At 44.5% G+C, this 20021-nt stretch overlaps 1 protein-coding gene and 1 long non-coding RNA gene across 14 annotated transcripts in view; both read right to left on the reverse strand.

Moving 5' to 3' along the window:
• MAGI1 (membrane associated guanylate kinase, WW and PDZ domain containing 1) overlaps positions 1–20021 on the reverse strand; it is a 483098-nt gene that overhangs the window by 77783 nt on the left and 385294 nt on the right. For 8 of the 13 annotated variants that reach the window (XM_081183947.1, XM_081183951.1, XM_081183950.1 and 5 more), the window contains 4 exons: positions 13404–13461; positions 7150–7197; positions 5730–5830; positions 3360–3452 (listed from right to left, as the gene is read on the reverse strand). In XM_081183947.1, the coding sequence (XP_081040073.1) occupies positions 3360–3452; positions 5730–5830; positions 7150–7197; positions 13404–13461 (300 nt within the window). The remainder of the gene's footprint in view (positions 1–3359; positions 3453–5729; positions 5831–7149; positions 7198–13403; positions 13462–20021) is intronic. The other 5 variants (XM_081183955.1, XM_081183957.1, XM_081183954.1 and 2 more) reach the window with 1 other exon arrangement.
• LOC308581766 lies at positions 7199–9393 on the reverse strand. Its single transcript, XR_014005264.1, has 2 exons — positions 9009–9393; positions 7199–8176 (listed from the first exon to the last, which is right to left on the reverse strand). It is a non-coding gene; the product is annotated as an uncharacterized lncRNA (long non-coding RNA).

Below are 20021 nucleotides of genomic sequence, written 5' to 3' on the forward strand. Positions count from 1 at the left end.
CCCCAGGAGGTGACAGTCGAATTTTTAGCTGATAAAAGATCTAGAGATTACACACCTGGCAACCAAATTAGCTCTGGCAGCTAAGAAGCTCATTCCGGATATGCGAATGCTCTCTAATTTTTTTAATTTTATGCTGTAAACTTTTATAGGGTATGTCGTGCGATTTCAGAGCAAACCCTTGCCTTGCCCTTTGCTGTACATTGTAAAGGCTATGCACAATAAATTGACTGACTGACTGATTGATTGGCATCTCCTCTTTGATCCCCTCTGTTCCTTTTGGTTGCCACATTGAACTAAGGAGTGGTGTGTGTGTGTGTGTGTGTGTGTGTGTGTGTGTGTGTGTGTGTGTGATGGTTTATTTTGAGTGACAGTAATTGCTTTGTAACACACAGAATGTCCCTCTATGCACTAGCTGCAAATAAAAAAAAATAAAAAAATAAAAAAAATCAGGTGAAAGGTGTTAGTTAAAATCACTGCAGTTATTGTGGCGATTCAGAGGTTTAATTTAAAATCAAGGTGGATTTGACTTTGCTGGTGCCTCTGGTAACCTCTGAATTACATCATGGATGTTGGCTCACATTATGGACACATAATCTGTATTGTTTTATTGGTACTGTTGCTGTGGGTTTGCCGTTGCCTGTGGCTAGAACAATAAACTGATACCATACTGTCTGGAGCTAAGAGGGCTCGTGGTTAAGCTCTCTTCAAACTAACCATGAGCAATAACCAAGGTTGGCTTTCGGTTACAGGTCACGGTTAAGCAGAGAGCTTAACCATGAACCCAGGCACAGGCTGAGCCAAAGCTTGGCTCAGAATACATTAACAGACATAGCAGGTGTAAGAATATGGCAAGTGTAATGGCTTAGCTCATGCTAGATTGCCCTATACCAAAATAAAAAAATTCCTTCCAGTAGCATGAGCTTTCGTGTGCATGCACACTTCTTCAGATACACAGAACTAACTTAGTTGGTCTTTAAGGTGCTACTGGAAGGAATTTTTTTATTTTGCCCTATACCAAGTCAGAACACAGGCTCATCAGATACAGTATTGTCTGGCAGCTGCTCCTCATGTTCTTGAGCTGAGATATTTCCTGATATTACAGCATGCACTGAAGAGTGAATCTAGGCCCTTATCCATGTGCTCATCCACTGAACTATGGAGTCCTTTCCCCTTTAATTCCAGCCCCACCCATGCCCACAACATCCGTAGGAACCAATTTGCTCACTAGTATTAGAAATAACACCCCCCCCCCATTTCCTTATAGGGCTGCAGCCTCATGGAAGAATCAAGAAAGATGAATGCTTTTGTTCTTTGTGCAGCTGAAACTGAGAGCATCATATCTGATGAAAAGTGAGAAGGGGATACAAGGATGAACTGCTTGGAAACACGCACAGGAGAAATGCATAAGAGGGACCAAGAAACCACAGATAATGTTATGTTGGCATTGTCCCCTCGCAAATAGCCATGACAAATACGTCTTCCCCACAGGACAGCTATGGAATTGAAAGCTGCAGAAGAATTACACACAGCGAAGAAGAATACTTTTCAACACCGCAAGGGTGAATTTGGTATTTACAAAAATAGGTTTTTGCACACACCAGCCAAGGCGACAAGGTGATACATAATATGACTCTCAAGGGTGACTCAGAACACCAAAGCTTTAAGCGGTGCTAATTATTTTTGAGCCTGAATGGATTTTTGAAAGTATAAAATCACCAAGCAAGGAGATGAGTATGCCATGGGGAACCTCTGAAGAAGAGATAAGTTATGTATTTATTCACTTAAATTCATTAGCAATTTTGCCATTTGCATCTTTACATACCAGCAATAAAAATATGTTAATAAAATAATAAGAAGGCAGCAGAGTCGGTACTATTTTTGTGCCTTTTCCAACCTGACTTCATTTTTTCCAAGTGTTTCAGCCTGTGCAGCTTAGGCCCCAGTTCACACAATGGTTCTTTTCAATGAGCTGAACTCAACACGTTTTCCATGGACTGGCACATGCTGAACTTGTTTTCTGAATGGGCTCAACACATGCCGCCATCCTGACTCAACGTGTCCTAAAGAGGCATTGGCAAGTGTGCCGAAGAAGCGTGAGAAAGGCAAGCGCACAGAAGTTCCTTGCGCTTGAGAGCAGCAAGCTACCAGCATCTTCATGCTTCTCATACAATGGATAACTCCACCAGTGTATTTGTTTGGGGGCGGAGGGAAAAGCTTCAGGACAGGAAGTGAGCTAGTCCCAAGCTAGTTTGTGTGCGAGAGAGATTTCTTTGCACAGTCACATGCACTAGCACTTCTTGTTAAGTCACAGCTATTGGGCATGAGAAAGTACTGGTGTGGACCTAGCACTTGTGCGAGGCTTCAGTTCCGGGGGTTGGTGCACAAAGGGAAAATTGTGCAAAGTCAGGAACCCCTGGAAACCACCATGAGCCAGAAGCCTGCTTACTGGCATCCCACGATCTTCCCAGAGCCCAGTAATCAAGCAGGTGTCTTTTTTGCCTGCCTCTGGGATGTTCTCAGAGCCCTCACATCTCCTTCCCAGAGGTTGGTAAGGAAGGCGCAGCCAGGCTTATCGGGCTTTGGGAAGGCAGTGTGAGGGCTCTGGGATGCTGTTGGAGCCCTCCTGATCTCTTCCCGAAGACCAGTAAGCGAGGAAAACCCCACCTATCTAACTGGGTTGCCCCAGTCACCCTGGGCAGCTGTATTGTTTTAATACTTGATTGGGAGCCGCCCAGAGTGGCTGGGGAGACTCAGCCAGATGGGCGGGGTATAAATAATAAATTATTATTACTATTATTTAGCCACACCCCCTCACAAGGTTGTGATCACAGAGCGCTTGAAGGAGCTGGGTATGTTTAGCCTGGAAAAGAAGAGACTGAGAGGAGATATGACAGCCATCTTCAAATATCTTAAAGGCTGTCATATGGAAAAGGGAACAAGCTTGTTTTCTCCTGCTCTGGAGGGTACAACTAGAACCAATGGCTTCAAGTTGCAAATAAGGTGATTCCGACTAAACATTCGGAAAAAAACTTTCTGACAGTAAGAGCTGTTTGGCAGTGGAACAGACTCCCACAAGAGGTGGTGGACTCTCCTTCCTTGGAGGTTTCTAAGCAGAGGTTGGATGGTCATCTGTCATGGATGCTTGAGTTGAGATTCCTGGTAGGGACCACCTTCCAACTCTACGATTCTGTCACTGAGCTAAGAAGACCCTTCCTCTAACTGAAAATCAGGCAAAACCTTTCCCTGAACACTTCACCACACCCCCAAGGAAGCAAATCTTATTTGATCATGACACTCTCTGAATCATTTTTTCATTTTCTTCTTCGTGCGAAAGAGAAATATGTATTACATCAACTTACTTTGTACTGGAGCATCTCGAACTGTCTCCTGGTTGTTGGGAGTGTGGTTTGGAACGGCAGGAGGGGCAAGTGGCGGGTGCTCCGCTGTCCATTCTGAGAAAAGAAAACAGATGTGCATTGGCTTTTACTCTGTTGACCCCAGGGGGAAATCAGCAATCAAGAGGGACTCGACATGCCGACCATGATGGCTCTTCAAGTGCCTAGTCAACTTTATTTGCAACCCTACAGAAGACTTGTCACGATGGGAGTCTCTCAGAGCCTGCCCAACCATGGGAAGTTACGGGGGGAAAGTGATCCATCTCCCTAAACCAGATGTTGATGGAATCTGCCAGGCCCAGCCAGTATGGCCGACGGTCAGGGATGGTGGGAGTTGCAGTCCAACAACATCTGGAATCTGGAATCCTTGCCTAATGTGATCAAGGATGAGAGCGCAAGATTAACCACATGTTGGGAGTGTGGAAAATGAGGGGCAATGCCTGACTAGCGAATGGATATTTGTGGTCACAGAGGAGAGACAGATGCAGTAGTTGGGGTTAACCACCCATGCTTACACTGTAAGGCCACACACACAGCATTTTAGCGCACGTTACAACTCGTTCAACCTCCCATCTGAAATTGCCTTGCCTTTTATTGGGCCTTCGTTTATTTTGAATCTCAGACAAATCTATGGAGGAGAGTGAGCTTTTGTTGTATGTGGCAGATCATGTTTTTATGCTTGTTTTTTTTAAAAAAATGTTCCAGTCTCCTTGGCTCTGTTTTATACTGGCTATGTTGATGACATCGTAATCTTAAACGTTGTAAAATGCCCTGAGTGGTGGGGAAGGGTATACATGTTCAAACAGATGAAATAAACAATAACTGTAAGGAAAGGAGAGGCACTTAGTGCTGCTTGGCTTAGAGACAACTTGCCCATTAACCAGGCAATGCCTGGAACCGAGCTGTCTGCTGCCTTTGCCATTTTTCTGGAGATCAGGGCAGGTGGGGACAGCTTCTCCTTCCCATTGCAGCTCCTCATGATGTGCCTGAGTTCAACTAAGCTGATTATAGTTCAAATTCATCTGTGAACATGTGAGATTATGAAACTATCTCAAACAGAGGTAAACCACTGCTTTATCTAGCCTGGTCCTACCACCTGTGATAGCTGCTCTCCAAGCTCTCTCGCAGAGATGGTTCTTCCTGATATGACTTAAAAAAACAAACGGCACACACCTGGAAATGCCAGTGATTCCCGCCTGCAAGATGTGTGCCACAGGACTCTGTTCATCGCAATCACTGATCTTTCTTTGGCCACCTCTCAGTTGTCCACAGAGGATGGGTTTGTGCAAATACCCACATGGGTTTGCATCCTTTGAATTTGGAACTTTAGATCATGGATACTGAAATCCACACAGGAGAGAATGCCTTGTGTCGCACTTGCATTACTTCTGGAGCAGCTCTGTGCTTTAAAGCAGTTGCACACATCAGTTTCCCCCCTGAAAGTATTCACTGGTTTGTCTATGGTGAACACACAGCAGCAACTTGAGGAACTAGACAAGTTCTTTCTCATCCACAGACACCGAAGGGAGGGCCAGCCATTTTCAACGACAGCTTCCTGCTTGTTCTATTTTCTAATGCCTGCAATTTTGTCATTGGGTGCTGCAATAATGGTCAGCTGCTTGAAGCATTTACGCATTAAAACAAAAAGGGTATCTGAACCGTCAGCGTCTATTCACATATACTCTGTATTCTACTATGCATCCTAACCCAATAAACCAATAGAGTAAAGACACTCTAAATATGCTGGCTCAGTTTGCACAAATGCAAGCAATGCGACGCCAACGTGAATGAACAGACGTGTGGGTTCCCAAAGCGAAGATCGTAGCTATTGCACTCCCCACTGATTCTGCTGTTTGGGGCTTAGCCATGGTTTGGCTTAGCATTATGTCCAAACCCAGGCTCATGGTTTGCCTCTGCAAAACAAACTGTGAGTGGCAAATGTTGGTTACAGCCCGTGGTACGTAGTTCTGGGAACCTGCCATTTCGCTGCCTTTTGCGAAGCTGCCTGTGGACACTCTCAGAATGGTACTCTTGGTAGATAAATCACAACCTGCAGGACTCTGTATGGGGACTCTGCAAAGGCTGCATATATTTCATAATAGAGGCAAATGTAGTTATATTGGGACTGGTTTTTGCAGGCCAGGATTATTAATCAGTTCTGGTGTATTTCTGTCCATGCACTGTTATCTCTCTTCAACTGCGCCTGGCTCTGTATGGAAGGGCAGCTGGGCCTAGCCAGGAATTCAATAATTAAACAATACGAAACCTTAAGGAAGTACATGTGGTGTTTAGCAAATATTTCAACCCTGACAATTTTGCAGAGTAGTTGCCAACCTTCTGGTGGTTGTGGTGGTTGCTGCTGCTGCTGCTCAAGCTGTTTCTTCCGTTTAGCTTCCAGAACTGGGTTTTCATATTGTGTTTTCCGGTTGATGTGGCTAAAAAGAAAGATCGCCGTTAAATAAGGGAATACTTGGCGAAAACAGAAAAGAAAAAGAAAAAGAAACCTTAAGCAAGCTCAAAGACTCCTCTAACAGAAACGTGGCAGGGGGAGGAGAGAAGTCAAATGCAAGACCTGTGGACTTTGTGTCAGAAAGCTGCTCTAAAGGGGTGGGGAAATGTTCACAGCTTCTTATCTGGCATGGCATCTTGAAGAGGTAAGGCTAATTCTTTAAATACTCTAAAGTAGCAGTTTATCTGCGAACAATGATATTAAGGCAGGAGAGTCCATGCAAGACAGTCATCCGATTCTCAGATGTGCAGCCATTGTTGGGTTCAGCAGAGTTTAATACGGCAGCGATATCTCTAAGATATCTGAACAACATGCTATATCATCACAGTACATGCAAGCTACTTATAAATGCTCCGGAATAAACTTTGCAAAAGCAGACTGCAGAGAGGCTTAGCTGAAAGACCACAAACAAGCCACGGACACTATCGCTGCGAGTTAATAACCCTAGCAGAAATCTCCAAAAAAAATCAGCATATGGGGACTCCAAAGTCTGCCACATAAATAAAGGATGGGTGGCCGAAAATTAAAAACACCTGTGAAAAGGTTAGAAGAACAAAGCAACTCTGTTATCAAAAAGTTAAGCCAATAACTTTAAGCCATTAGTAGTCTTGCTACAGCCACTTGGAGATCTCGCTTATAGGTTACTTTAAAAAACAAAACAAAAACAAAACACAGCTCCGTGATTCCAAAGGCAAGAGTTCTTTTGAGCATGTTCATTTTCCCTGGGGTGCTCCATTGTTTTCAACGAACCTGAGCTAGAGTCCGACTGGCACTTCCTGAATTACCACATGGCCGTGCCTGGATAACCCAACGAAAAAGAAACACAATTGGTGTCTGTCTGCCTTTGGCACAGCTCCATTGAAAACAATGGGAAAGTGCGAAAACCTGGGGATCGGCTGGATGCAATCAGATGCAATTTTAGAGCCTGATCTGCTATGATGGTGCAGTGGTGGGTAGAATCAGGCCCTAGACTTTTTGAAGCACCACGATGGAACAGGTTTAAGGCGCTGTGTGAATGGCTGGAGTGGCACCTGTATCACTGCACTTGCCAAGGCTGTGGGGCACCGTGGCAGAGAGGAGACAAGGCTGCCAGCACCTCATCAAGGGCACCCTGGCAGCTTTTGAGCCACTAAGTATAAGAGCAGTGCAGGTTTCCTTATAAGCTAAATGCTGAAAGACAGGCCTCCCCTATTGCTCCCGTGTTTGTGCCTGTGCGTTATTCACATTAATTCTTTGGATACAAACCTTGAGCCCAATGCAAAGTTTACCCTCATGTCCATCTGGACTCCAGTCCTTGTAGCAGTTATAGAATATATAAACAAAAACTATTATCAAACAACAGCATTGCACTCACAGGGTCCAGCTCAGATTTCTTTTGGCTCGGCTCGTAATAGAAGCTCGCAACGTAAAAAAAAAAGCTATTAGGGAGAGGGGCTGCATTTGACAGAGCAACATTAATTTAATGAGTGCAATAAATGTGAAGGAAATAAATGCTTCCTAGGCTTCCTCTCTGTTATGAAGCACCGGGCTTGGGCCGATTCATGAGAGTCTCTGCGTCACTGCAAGCCAGCAGCCCCTTCTTGAGCCTATGTGGGACTCCAGTGCTGTGACCCACAGCTTCCATCCCAGACATTGGTGGGTGAGAGCACGTGAGGTTATTCGTAACTCTGTCATTCTCTCCTGTTTCTCAAGTGGGGCCATGCAGAGCAAGTGGGAAGAATGAGCAGAACTGCTTTCCCTATTGGCACACAGATGGATGGAACTGGAAGGAAAAAGTCCATTCCCTTCCTCCAGCTAAAAAACAAACCTCCCCTGGTAGCTGCACCAGATGAGTAATACAGCCGTTGTTGGCTCTTCTGCAGCTTCTCATGGGAGGCGCAAGTCCAGTTTTGGACTTGCATATTATGAACATATGAGCTGGTGTCAGTGTGAAGGACGATGTTGTTCCTGGTCTTGGAAAGCGCCAGCCTTGTGAAGTATGAAGTACTCCTCCAGAGGATGTACATATTGCTCAAATGCAGATAATGCCTCCTGGGGAAGACCTCGCTAATCTAAGTCTAGCAAGCCCCCATATTGCTATTATGCATGCTTTGGAGCTGGCCTTCAGTGAGTCCTTGTACTCCATTGGGTTGCTGGAAGGGGTTGCAAGGCTCAGGTCTGGGGAACAAATGCAGACCTCCAGGCCACATATCCACCCCCCGCTTCAGGCCACGCTGCTCATCGGCCCTGCTCCATGCCCTCTCTAAGCTGTTTCTCTTGGCTAGAAGGTGTCCTTGAAATATGACGATGCCTCTTGTTTTCTGCATGTGGAGACATGTATGGGTGTTAAAACTGCTGGCATTTGCATGGTTGGGATGCAGCCAACTGCATGCACCTGTTGCTCCAACCCCTTTTGCCTCTGGCCCTGCCCACCCCTGGGGGTTCCCCAAAATGCAAGGTGTTCCTCAAGCTGGAAAAGGCTCCCCATCCCTGGTATATGAGAAGCAGCTGTACAGGCAACAAAGCTGACTAACTGAAAAGTCTTCTTCCCTACCACACACACACAAACACACACATGCAAACAATGTTTAGACGCCTCTCCAAAACCTCAGTGTGAGAAATAATGCCTCACCATCCTATACTGAAAATGGATCTTGGACAACAAATGTGGAAGCCTGCCAGCTGAAGATAATCCAAATCTCACAAATGCAAAACAGTGAGTGAATGGTGATAAAAGTTTTGTCTTAGTTCTTAACCGCACTCGGCACTTCCTCAAAATAGGCTACAAGGACGAAGGCCTTGGAACAGGCAGGAAAAGGCCAGAAAAGTCAGCTGAAGTGTTTATAATGGGTTGAACTACTAGGAAAATGAGATACAAGGGTACATGTGGATGTACATGCATTATGGCGGGGTATGAATGCGTACACAAAATGAGTATTCTCTCCGTGTGCTTAAACTGCCACTAGCATGGAGGTTCTCGGGTTCATGGGTAGCAGTCAGGAGCAATAGGCCTGGTGGCTATATCCGGTCATTTTTTTTAGAAAAAAGACTAAGGCAAAAGTGAAAAAGTACCAGCATGACCTTATCAGACCTATTGCTATCTTCATCATCCACACAACTCTTACATATATGTTGATCCTACTTGCAGGTAGGAATGGCCAGATAAGGAGAAAAAAACCAACTGTGGATTCAAAGGAGGAAATGGCAATGGTCAGGCTTGGAATTGTATTATCCTGAACATGCATTCGTACTATTCATCAAATTTGATATTCTCATTATGCAACATATTTTCCCTATCTAAATAACGTGTGTTGAAAAAAGCTATCCCAGAACAGAAGCAATATAGTGAAGAATCAAATGGTCAGGGTATCAGGGGAGAAGTGAAATTACGGTGCGAAAAGCAGATTTGTGTGAATCCTACCTTTCTAGCTCCAGGAGTTTTCTGGTGAAATGAACGATGGCGGGCCTGCCACTTACACAAGGGCTCCATTGTGGGGGTTTGTGCACAAAGGCACACAACTGTGCACAGTCAGGAACCCCTGCAAGGCTGAGGGGTGCTTACTGGGGTCAGGGTAGGTTGCGGGAAGGTCATGTTGAGACCTGTGACATTCCCAGATTCCAGTAATCAAAGCACGGGGCTTTAGGAAGGATGCACACAGGCTCTGGAACGCTGTCTGGAGCCCTCGTACTGCCTTCCCAAAGCCCAGTAAGTGAGGAAAAGCCACTGGGTGTGTGGGAAAATGAAATTAAATAAATGGAGAGTGGGCTTCTCTCACTCTGCATTCATTCATTTGTCCTCCCACCAACACCACCAGCATAAAGTTGTGATTGTGCTAAGTAAAGCAAACACATGTTGTGGGTTTATCATATATAGATTTCAGCCTGCTGGTTTTTTGGTATGGAAACTGATATGGATGTTCTATGATCTACAGTGGAAGTGTGACTCTGTTGGTTCTCCCAGTGTTTTTTGGTACCATCGACCATGGGCATCCTTCTGAGTGTATGTTAGGGGTTCAGTGCTGAAGTCGCATTGCTGGGAGACAGGCCCAAAGGAGTGGATCTGGTAGATTGTTGCTCTTCTCCTTGGCCAGTGGCTAATGGGGTTCTGCAAGGCTCTGTCTTGCTGGCACAATGCTGTTTAACCTCTAAATGAAGCTGCTGGGAGAGGGCATCTAGGTATCTGAGATGCAGAGCCATCAGTATGCTGATGGCACCCAACTCTCTCTCTCTCTCTCATTGCAAAGTTGCTGCTCATTGGTAGCCATCAAAGACTGGATGGGGTGGAACAGGTTGAAGCATAATGCAGTCACAAAACAGAACTGCTGGCAGTCTGTGTACTGTCTAAAGCAGGTAGAGCATGTTCTGAGTGTGGTTACAGTCCACCAGAAAGATTCCATCAGGTTCGTAGCTTGGGTGTGCTCCTTCACCCAGTGCTGTTAAATGTGCCGGTGGCATCAGTTGCAAAAGGTTCCTTATTCCAGCTTCGACTGATTTGTCAACCAGTCCACCCTGACAAAGTCAGACATACCTCCAATGGCCTTCAGACGATGTGACCACTGTAACACGCTCTGTGTGGGGTTGCCACCGAAAAATGTTTGAAAATGGCTACAAAGCTTGAAACCAGGATGCCGACAAGTGCTAGCCATTTTGATTCTACCATGCCAGTTTTCTAAGATTTGCATTGATTTGTCCAGTCGCAGGCGACTCTGGGGTTGCACGCTCATCTCGCTCTATAGGCCGAGGGAGCCGGCATTTGTCCGCAGACAGCTTCCGGGTCATGTGGCTAGCATGACTACCACTTTCTATCTGTGCTCAATTCAAGGAGCTGGTGTTAACATTTTAAGTACCAAAGGGCTTGGAACTAGAGTAACTTAAGGTCTGCCTTCTCCCATACATTCCTCACTGCATGCTGTGATCATCGCCTAGAGTAGGGGTAGCCAACTCCTGAGGGACTGCAATCTACTTTCAGAATTAAAATCTGACAGTGATCTACCCCTGTTTTTAGGGGTTCAGGTAAAAGTTGTTGACCTTTTTTATGCCCATTTTGTTGGGGTTCTGTTGGGGGTGGACTTTTAAGAGGGAACAGGATTAGTCACTCACTAAAACAGCGCTGTGAAACTCAGCCTTCAGCTACAGATATCAGGAGAAAATCCAGGCAGGAGAGAAGGGCCGGGACTGGGTGCTCTTAGGCAAAGCAAAGAAAAATGAGCCCACGATCGACTGCAACCTCCCGGGGACATACCTGTTGGACATCCCTGGCCTAGAGCCTTTCTCTAGATCCCTTGATCCTGGTAAACAAAGCAGCAGTAAAGATTTCCCAGCTGTGGCCTTCCACCTGTGGAACGCCTTGCCAAGTGAGGTATGTCAGCCCTCATCACTGCATTGTTTTCAGGTGGCTGGGAAAAACTTGGCTCTTTCAAAAGCCCTTTGCATGATTTTTCTGGCATAGTTTCAGTGGCAATTATGAAGCATGGGGTAGCTTGGTTCTTATGTCCATAGAATCATAGAATCATAGAGTTGGAAGAGACCACCCATCTTGGCTAAGAGTCCTGGAAGATCTTGTAAGTCCCCTGCCTTACAAGCCTTTCCCACCTGGAGTGGAAGGGCAGGGCCCTGACTGACTCCAGCTACAAAAACTGAGGCTACTGAACAGACTCTTGGGCTGGGGTATCGTTTCAGGATTTTTGTTGCAGGAGGGGGTGTTGCTGTTATTGCTAATTTTTTGCACTATTAATTTAGATCTCAGTATGATTTATGTGGAAATTGTTCTGTTTGGTTGTGTGCTTTTTGATGTGTTGAATTGTTTAATTCTGTTTGGTTGTGTGCTTTTTGATGTGTTTGTGGCTACTTTTTATGTTGTAAGCCGCCTTGAGAATGGTGTCAATTATAGAAATACAATTAAAACATACGCGTGGTATGTCAATATTTGTTATTTTAATTGGAATTGTAATGTATTTTACTATTGCTTTCTGTTTTGGGTTGTAAGCCACCTTGAACGTTTCTTAGCAAAGTAGGCAGGAATGATGATAATAACAACAACTTCCAGAGGTAAACATGTACATACTTGTGCAATGTTTGTGTAGTTCCTCTTTCCACAGCAGCCCCTCATGCCAGGCTGAAAAACACTCCAAAGATGTCCCTGACTTCCAGAGTAACTTTTCCAGAGGCCCACGGGACTGTTGTGGAAAGGGAAGAACTAACAGGCCCAAGCACATGTGTCCAATGCTACAGACCAGCTCTTTAGATCCCAAACCATTGTTTCTCTTATGCTGCTTTCTCATGCTGCCAGCCAATTTTTCAATGAAGCAGAGGACTTAATATAAATGGATTATTTGTGCACCATGCATTCACACACACACACACACACACACACACACACACACACACAGTGGGTTGGAAGATACTGGAGAGATTTCTTAGTATGGTGTTTAATAGCAAAAAAAGAAAAAGGAAAAAGAAAGAGAAAAGATAAATATTTCCCCTTGATGTCTCCAGCAAAATAAATGTCATGTTTTAATTATACGGTTTGCTAACGTTGGAGTCCAAGGCACCGAGGCCATGAGTTAAAACAACAAACGTACACCATGAAAGGTTAACTCTTCCAACTAAAGAAAACACTGTGAGCTGAGAGATACCAGGGAGCTCATCTATTCATTTGTACATATAATTAAATATGCATTCTTGTGGGGGTTAGCAATGAAACTAAAATGGAATCTGAATTTCTTAAGGGAGAGAGCTGCCGTCTAAATCAAGAGCAAGGCAGAATTGGGGGGGTGGGGGAGAGAAGGAAGTCGTCCTTGTAAAAATGCTGCCCCCCTTTAAGCAACTGCTCACTGCAGGATTCCTTCTGGGTAATGTTTGTTTCCACACATTTGGAATAAAGTCACAGTAGTCATTTTGGCTACACTGCAACGCTAGCAAAAGCAGGAATTAAAGCCCAAAACTGTGACCCAGTTCAGTTAATCAAAGAAGATTCCTGTCATTAAGAATGCCAGTTTGCTGCCATATTCAGATAGTGAATCTGCGAATCCTGTGCCCCTGCTTTTCAGATGCAGGCAATGTTTCTGAACTGGCATTTACTTAGGAACCCAGGACTTAAAACTGAGGTCTGTATTGTCTTCATTTCACAGCAACTCTTTTCAATACTCGTTTTCATTAAACAGCTTGCACCAGACCGCTAATATATCATTCCAAAGCATACAGGAAATGGAGTTTCCCTTCACTGAGGCTGAATTTGTGTTTTCTCCCTTAATTATCACTAGGGGGTGCACAAGAGCAATGCATGAGGTACCCTCCTCTCTCTCTTTCCCTTTTCAAGCATCCATACTACAGAAAGAGCAAAGTATTTGCAGTTTTATGCTGCTAGCTACATATTGGCACATAGAACCACAGCCTGTTAACGATAAATCACTCAAGGTGGCTAAATTTCCAGTGACAAATGCCCAGCTCTAGTGGATTTCCACACAGTGGTTGGATCCTGCTATCTGCAGCGTGTTCATTACGGCGACAAAGTTACTTACTCTACATAGTAGACACCATATACAGGATCTTCAATCTTTTCCCAACCAGTAGGTAGTTCTGGAAACAAATGGATATTACTTATTTAAAGCATTTTACTTTCACTTGCAGATTTATCCTCCCCCGCTGCCCCCAACTATGTTTTCACATAACACTTGCTGATTATCCCAGAGCATGCAACTTTTAAGAATACGCTTTTTAAAACAATCTATTCACTCACTGGACAACACATTCATGGAAATGGCTTCTCAGGACACATTGTGCAGCTTAAAGGGTGAGGCACACACAGTCTCTTTTACCCAAAAAGGTAGTCTGTTGCAGTAAAATGAACCAAGATGCAACTATGTCATTCCTTTAGTGCAAAGGACTCCCACCTGTGCAACAGAACTTCTTGTTTTCTTCTCCTGGTGATCCCTTTCCCCAAATGCACAGGAGGCATGTGGGCTGAATATGTCATTTTGTGCAAGTGGGGTGCCCTGCCACCAGTGGCGTAGCGTGGGTTGTCAGCACCCGGGGCAAGGCAAGTAATTTGCGCCCCCTAACCCGTGGATTTTAGCAGGGGGCAGAGAGCTGCGAGTGCGAGCGCCCCCCCCCCCAGATGTTGCGCCCGGTGCGGCCGCCCCCCCTGCACCCCCCACGCTACACCACTGCCTGCCACTAATAGGAATAACTTTGCTGGATGCAAGCCCAACAGTCCTAAGGTACAGCATCAGCTTTCACAGGTCAATCTCCTGGGAGCTTTCGTGCAGCACTTAGTTCGGTTTCAGAAGTTTTTGTTATGGCTGTCAAAATGCATTTGGATGGACATTTAATGGCAAAAAGGCTTACGGAGCCCAGAAGGTAACAGGGCCCTGAAACAAGGATCAAATGACAACAGGCTCATATTCATTAGCTACGTCTGCAGAGCGAGATTTTTGAAATTCTTTACAATAGAGAGTAACACAGTTATATTGCAAAATAGGGGCAGCGTTCCCAGCAACGTCACATGATCTGGTGTCTTTCAACATGCCCAGCTGATGTCCATGTGAGCACCCCCCCCAAAAAAAAAGGCAAGTCCTCCCGCAGCACCTAGCAAACTGCTAATGTGGCCCAACTTGCAGCAATTTTCTCTTAGCTCTATCTAAGCACTTCACATTTCTATCACAACTGAAAGGGATCAGAATCCCGGTGCTGACAGCATAAATCTCTGTGCACGTGCAGTCATTTTATCATGTTACAAAACCTGTCACAAAATCATTATCCCTTAATCGCACCTTAAAGTAATTTTCAGTTTTACAACTGCGGGCTGGGGGGGGGGGGGACGCAGCAAAAGGAAGATTGCTCAGGAAAAGCTAAGAGCTCCACGCCTGCAGGCTTGCAAAGCTGGAGGCGTAAATACTTCTATAAGCATAATTAGTCAATGAAGAAAAACCATTTGAGCGTACATCGGAGTTTGCTTTTTTAACTTGTCTGTTTTGTTTTCTTTTGCTCTCAATAAGAGAGAATGGCGCGTCAAAAGGGCCACAGGCACCAAAACATGAGATTTGCTCTGAAGAAGCTCTACTTATCAGAAGCAAATTGCTACCTTTTAAAAAAAAGAAGGGGGGAAAAAGCTTAACTTGGGTACAGTGCCTAATAGCTTTAAGGAGGATGGGATGTGCCATCTTTTCCGAAAGGCAGCCATGAACAACCTCAGAAGACACGAATCCATCATTTGTCCTCTGTGGACACAATACAGATGAGGGCAATTGTGTGGGCTGTGTAGTCTGAATGATAAGAGCAATTCTTTCAGCTCACAGGAAACCTTTTCCAATGAATCACTTTTGCTTTCCCCAGTTTATGTGAACATCGCAAGCCAGGACTAAGAGAAGTTTCATTTTGAATAAAGCTCCTGATACTCCACTTGAGAAGGTAGGGGTGGGGAGGGTTACTTGACTGAACACTTCCCATATTGGGGGGGGGGACCCATTGTATATAGCAAAAGTTGGCACATGGGGGGAAAGGTTCAGACTTGCTGGGACTCCTAGGTGTGAACAATGCTCATGGTCATCTTTCAGGCTTCCCAAGGGTATCTGGTTGGCCACTGTGAAAACAGGATGCTGAGCTACTGACCTGATCCTGCAGGCTCATATTTTTACTGTAATATATTTATTTATACCCTGCCTTTCTCCCCGATGGGACTCAAGGCAGCTTACAGACAAAAATAAGAACCACTAAAAATACAATTAAACATTGAAAAAAATCAAAGCTACATACATATATAACATTTATTAAAACTATCCCCAACATGTTAGGTTCTTAAGAGTTAGCTAATGTGGTGCCATCCATAAGTTGCTGGACTTTGGCTGCCATCAGCCCTAAGCAAGCAAGGGTTATGAGAGTTGCAGTCCAATAACACCAGGAAGGCAGTCTTGGATCAGAGCTACATGCCTCAATAAGTCAAGCTTTCACAGGCAGGGAGTTTTTGACGTGAATACAAAACAAGAATTACTGTGTTGGAGCAAGCCAAACATCCATCTAGTCCAGTCTTTCTGAAACTTGGGTCTCTAGCTGTTTTTCCAACTACAATTCCCATCATCCCTGACCACTGGTCCTGCTAGCTAGGGATGATGGGAGTTGTAGTCCAAAAACAGCTGGAGACCCAAGTTTTGGAAACGCTAATCTAGTCCAACATCCTTTTTCTCATCCTCAGCAGGGAATATTAAAACACACACTCCCCACCTGAATTCTGACATAGCACACTCCAAATAGGGTTTTAACCATGGGCTCTTCCTAAACTCATAGGGTGAATTCAAAGAAAGAAAGAGAGAGTAAGGAGACACTCTATGCTCAGCATATCAGTGTCTTTTTCAGAATCAGACCGTTTCACTGAGCTTACCTATAATGGTAAAAAATAACCAGCATGAGAATTATTCTAAGACCACAGCAAGAAGCAATGTTTGTGAAATGAGCATTAGTTTTAACAGCACATCATATATGCATGTCTACTTAGAAGGACGTCCCTATAAGACTTGTTCCCAGGAAGCACATATAGGATTGCAGCCTTGAAAAGGAAAGAAAAAACACCCAAACCCTATTTGGTACCCTGTACAATCAAACGGTTGCGCAACATGAAACAGTTATCCAGTGTGCTATCGACAGGCTCCAGCTACAATGCCATAAGGACACAAATAGCTCCAGACTGAACAGCAATGAAACCCTTATAAACACACATGGGCTAATTACTCAAAATGTATGTTTGCAATGCGGAAACTGGCTGAAAATCAAGAGAAATTATTTAATGAGTTCTGCTCCACATGTTCCTTGTTTGCAAATAAAAAGCAGGTTTCCCTCCAACTTCCCCCACCCACATCTTTTTTTTTTTTTTAAATGCTATCCTTCTGAAGCACCTTTGGATTCCTTGAGATATAAAGAAAAGAAATGAAAGCCAGCGCTGACTGGGGGTAGAGGAGGAGTGGTTTGGAGGTGCATGTGCAAGAAAGGAAACACTTGGCAAAAATGATAAACTGGTCTTTTCTGCAGACCAGAAACAAGGGCTTTCTGGGTACAGCATTAGAAGACAATAAAATTGCCTCTCAGAAGACCCAAATTTTGCTCTGTAATCCTTCACCAAAGAAAATTGAACAAAATATGTTTTTCCCCCTTTTGTTAGAGTCACATGTGAGCTTAAAATCTGGGCTTTAAAAGTGCTTCCAAAGATATTACACCTTTTTTAAAATCAATGTCTAGGTGTCCAGAATACTTCCAAAATGTGGAGGCTGAAATGTCACCGAAGAGAGAAATCAGCTCTGGGTCTCTGTGTGTAGTACCTGTGCCATTTTTTTTTAAAAAATGTACCAAATAAAATGTTATTAAAATTCACCTTGGAGAGATTTGTCCCTGCCTTTTCTTTCCCTTTTTGATCTGAAGCATTTTGACAAACAAGTGCTAAGTTCCAAAAACAAACATCAATATTGAAATTGTAAGCAGTGTTGTTGATAATCCACCACAGAGGTGAAAGGTTGCCACTTAAAACATTACCAAAAAAAAGAAGCTTTCTTTGGGTTTCTTTTTTTCCCCTTTCTGCCTTGAATGATTTGCATTTTAACAGGTGTGCACAGGTTTGCATGCGGCTTCTCTGGAAATTCGCACTTAGGGGGGGGAAAGACGCACACGCAACATTGGGGAAATTGCAAAGCCAATTGGAGAATAAACTTCTCATACGTTGACTGGAGTATTGTTTCAGGGGTTTTATTGGTGGGGTTGCTGCTGTTTCTTTTTTGTATCTTTATTTTGCATCTTATTATGATTTATGTGGAAATTGATCAATTTTGTTGTGTACTTTTTGATGTTTTGTTTACGACTACTTTTCTGTTTGTAGTTATGCAATTTTTGGATGTGGTACGCCGCCTTGAGCGTGGTTTTGGTTTTGGAAAGGTGGCATACAAACAAAACGATTCGTAGAATCACAGAAACATAGTTGGAAGGGTCCCTGAGGATCATCTGGGCATCACCTCCTGGACTAGCTCAATCCTGCAACCTTGGCGTTATCAGCACCACATTCTAACCAACTGAGATTGACTGACTGATATGTTACTTTACTTCTTTCTGCCCATGCGCAAACACACAGAAGGTAGTGACGTTGGCATTTTTGGTTGTCCTCACCCTGAAGAAACTTATGGCTAATTAGTAACATGTGTGACAAGCAGACTGGCCATGATTGTATCAGTGTTGTTGTTTTTTGCAGATGTAAACACTGCCATTTTTAAAAAAAGATGGTCAAGTATGTGGGAAGGGGTGGGCCGAGCCTTGCTTTGTTCACCATGACTTCTAACCGTTAAGGCAGGGGTCAGCAACCTTTTTCAGCCGTGGGCCGGTCCACCGTCCCACAGACCATGTGGGGGGCCGGACTATATTTTTTTGGAGGGGGGGGCAAATGAACAAATTCCTATGCCCCACAAATAACCCAGAGGTGCATTTTAAACAAAAGGACACATTCTACTCATGTAAAAACATGCTGATTCCCGGACCGTCTGCGGGTCGGATTTAGAAGGCGAATGGGTCGCATCCGGCTCCCAGGCCTCAGGTTGGTTTTAATACAGGGGTCAGCAAACTTTTTTAGCAGGCAGCCAGTTCATTGTCCCCCAGACCTTGTGGGGGGTTGGATTATTATTTTTTTTTGGGGGGGGATGAACAAATTCCTATGCCCCACGAATAAATAAAAGGGCACATTCTACTCATGTAAAAACACACTGATTCCTGGACCGTCTGTGGGTTGGATTTAGAAGGCGATTGGGCCGGATCCGGCCCCCGGGCCTTAGTTTCCCTACCCATGTTTTAATATATATGCCGTGTTACAGTATTTACTGCTTGCTGCACAGTACCATGAGATCCCTTTGGGATGTATATTTAGAAATATAACAGATGAGTGAATGATAAAGTAGTACAAGCTCCAAATAGTCAGGGGCGCACAGCTGAGCTGCCAGAGAGCCACGGACCAGATGCAGCTCTCCAACATTTGTCCTAGAGCGTTTGGAAACGTGAACCGTTTCTATCACCTTTCATAGAGTTTAGTGCTTCGGACACCAGGGCGCATGCTGCAAAGCAGGCCTGCTGCTCAGCGTATGGAAGAAGAATTGTTCATGAAGTAGAAGGCTCAATGAATATCAAAAGCAAACAGAACACCCACAAGTGGGAGATGAACAAGTCAAAAGGGCGGGGTGCGCCCGCCAAACCCTGTCAGCAGAAGATCTGCGCGAGGGTTTTTCCACTTGCGCAAGGGGGCTTTCCCTGCCTCTGCTCCCCCTGAAACTGGCTCAGGGTGGGTGGGGTGGGAGAACCCCTCAGAACATAAGGGGGATTGCTCCATCTGGCAAGCGGATATGCTTGATATGCAGATAGGTTTGTGCAGATGGAACATTTGTAAAAGCACAACGTTGCATTGTATCCCAAATCTCTAAAACATGTTCGGTGGAAATCAACTTCTGTTTTACTCAGAGTACATCTGTTTATTGAGTATACACGTTTATTGATTTGAATGCTTCTACTCTGAGGGGGAAAAAAAGAAGTTTGTTGAATACCATCCCATAACCCTAAGTGCCAGAGGCAGCTCCTCTTTTCGGGTACCTGTCCTAAGTGTATCACTATTTTGCTCTACAGTGGTACCTCGGGTTAAGTACTTAATTCTTTCCGGAGGTCCGTTCTTAACCTGAAACTGTTCTTAACCTGAAGCACCACTTTAGCTAATGGGGCCTCCTGCTGCCGCCGCGCTGCCGGAGCATGATTTCTCTTCTCATCCTGAAGCAAAGTTCTTAACCTGAAGCACTATTTCTGGGTTAGCGGAGTCAGTAACCTGAAGCGTATGTAACCTGAGGTACCACTCTATTTATATTTGCCTTGTTAACATTTTGTTAGAGTAAGCTACCAATGCTGTCAGTCTTAAGGGATCAGCTTCCACCTCGGATTCTGAAAAAGTTCATTCTCTAAGTGGGACTGGATGCATTTTATCCTTAGTAAACACACACACACACATACAAATGCATGTGTCTGAATACTAAGGCACTGCACAGTGCACAGCCTGCCATTTCATACACTGCAGCTGCTGAGCTACATTTTGAAAGGGTGATAACATGTTGTAGGACAACCATGTTTCCTAATAGGCT

The sequence above is a fragment of the Podarcis bocagei genome (genome assembly GCF_964188305.1).
Source record: "Podarcis bocagei genome assembly, chromosome: 2".
NCBI lineage: Eukaryota > Metazoa > Chordata > Lepidosauria > Squamata > Lacertidae > Podarcis > Podarcis bocagei.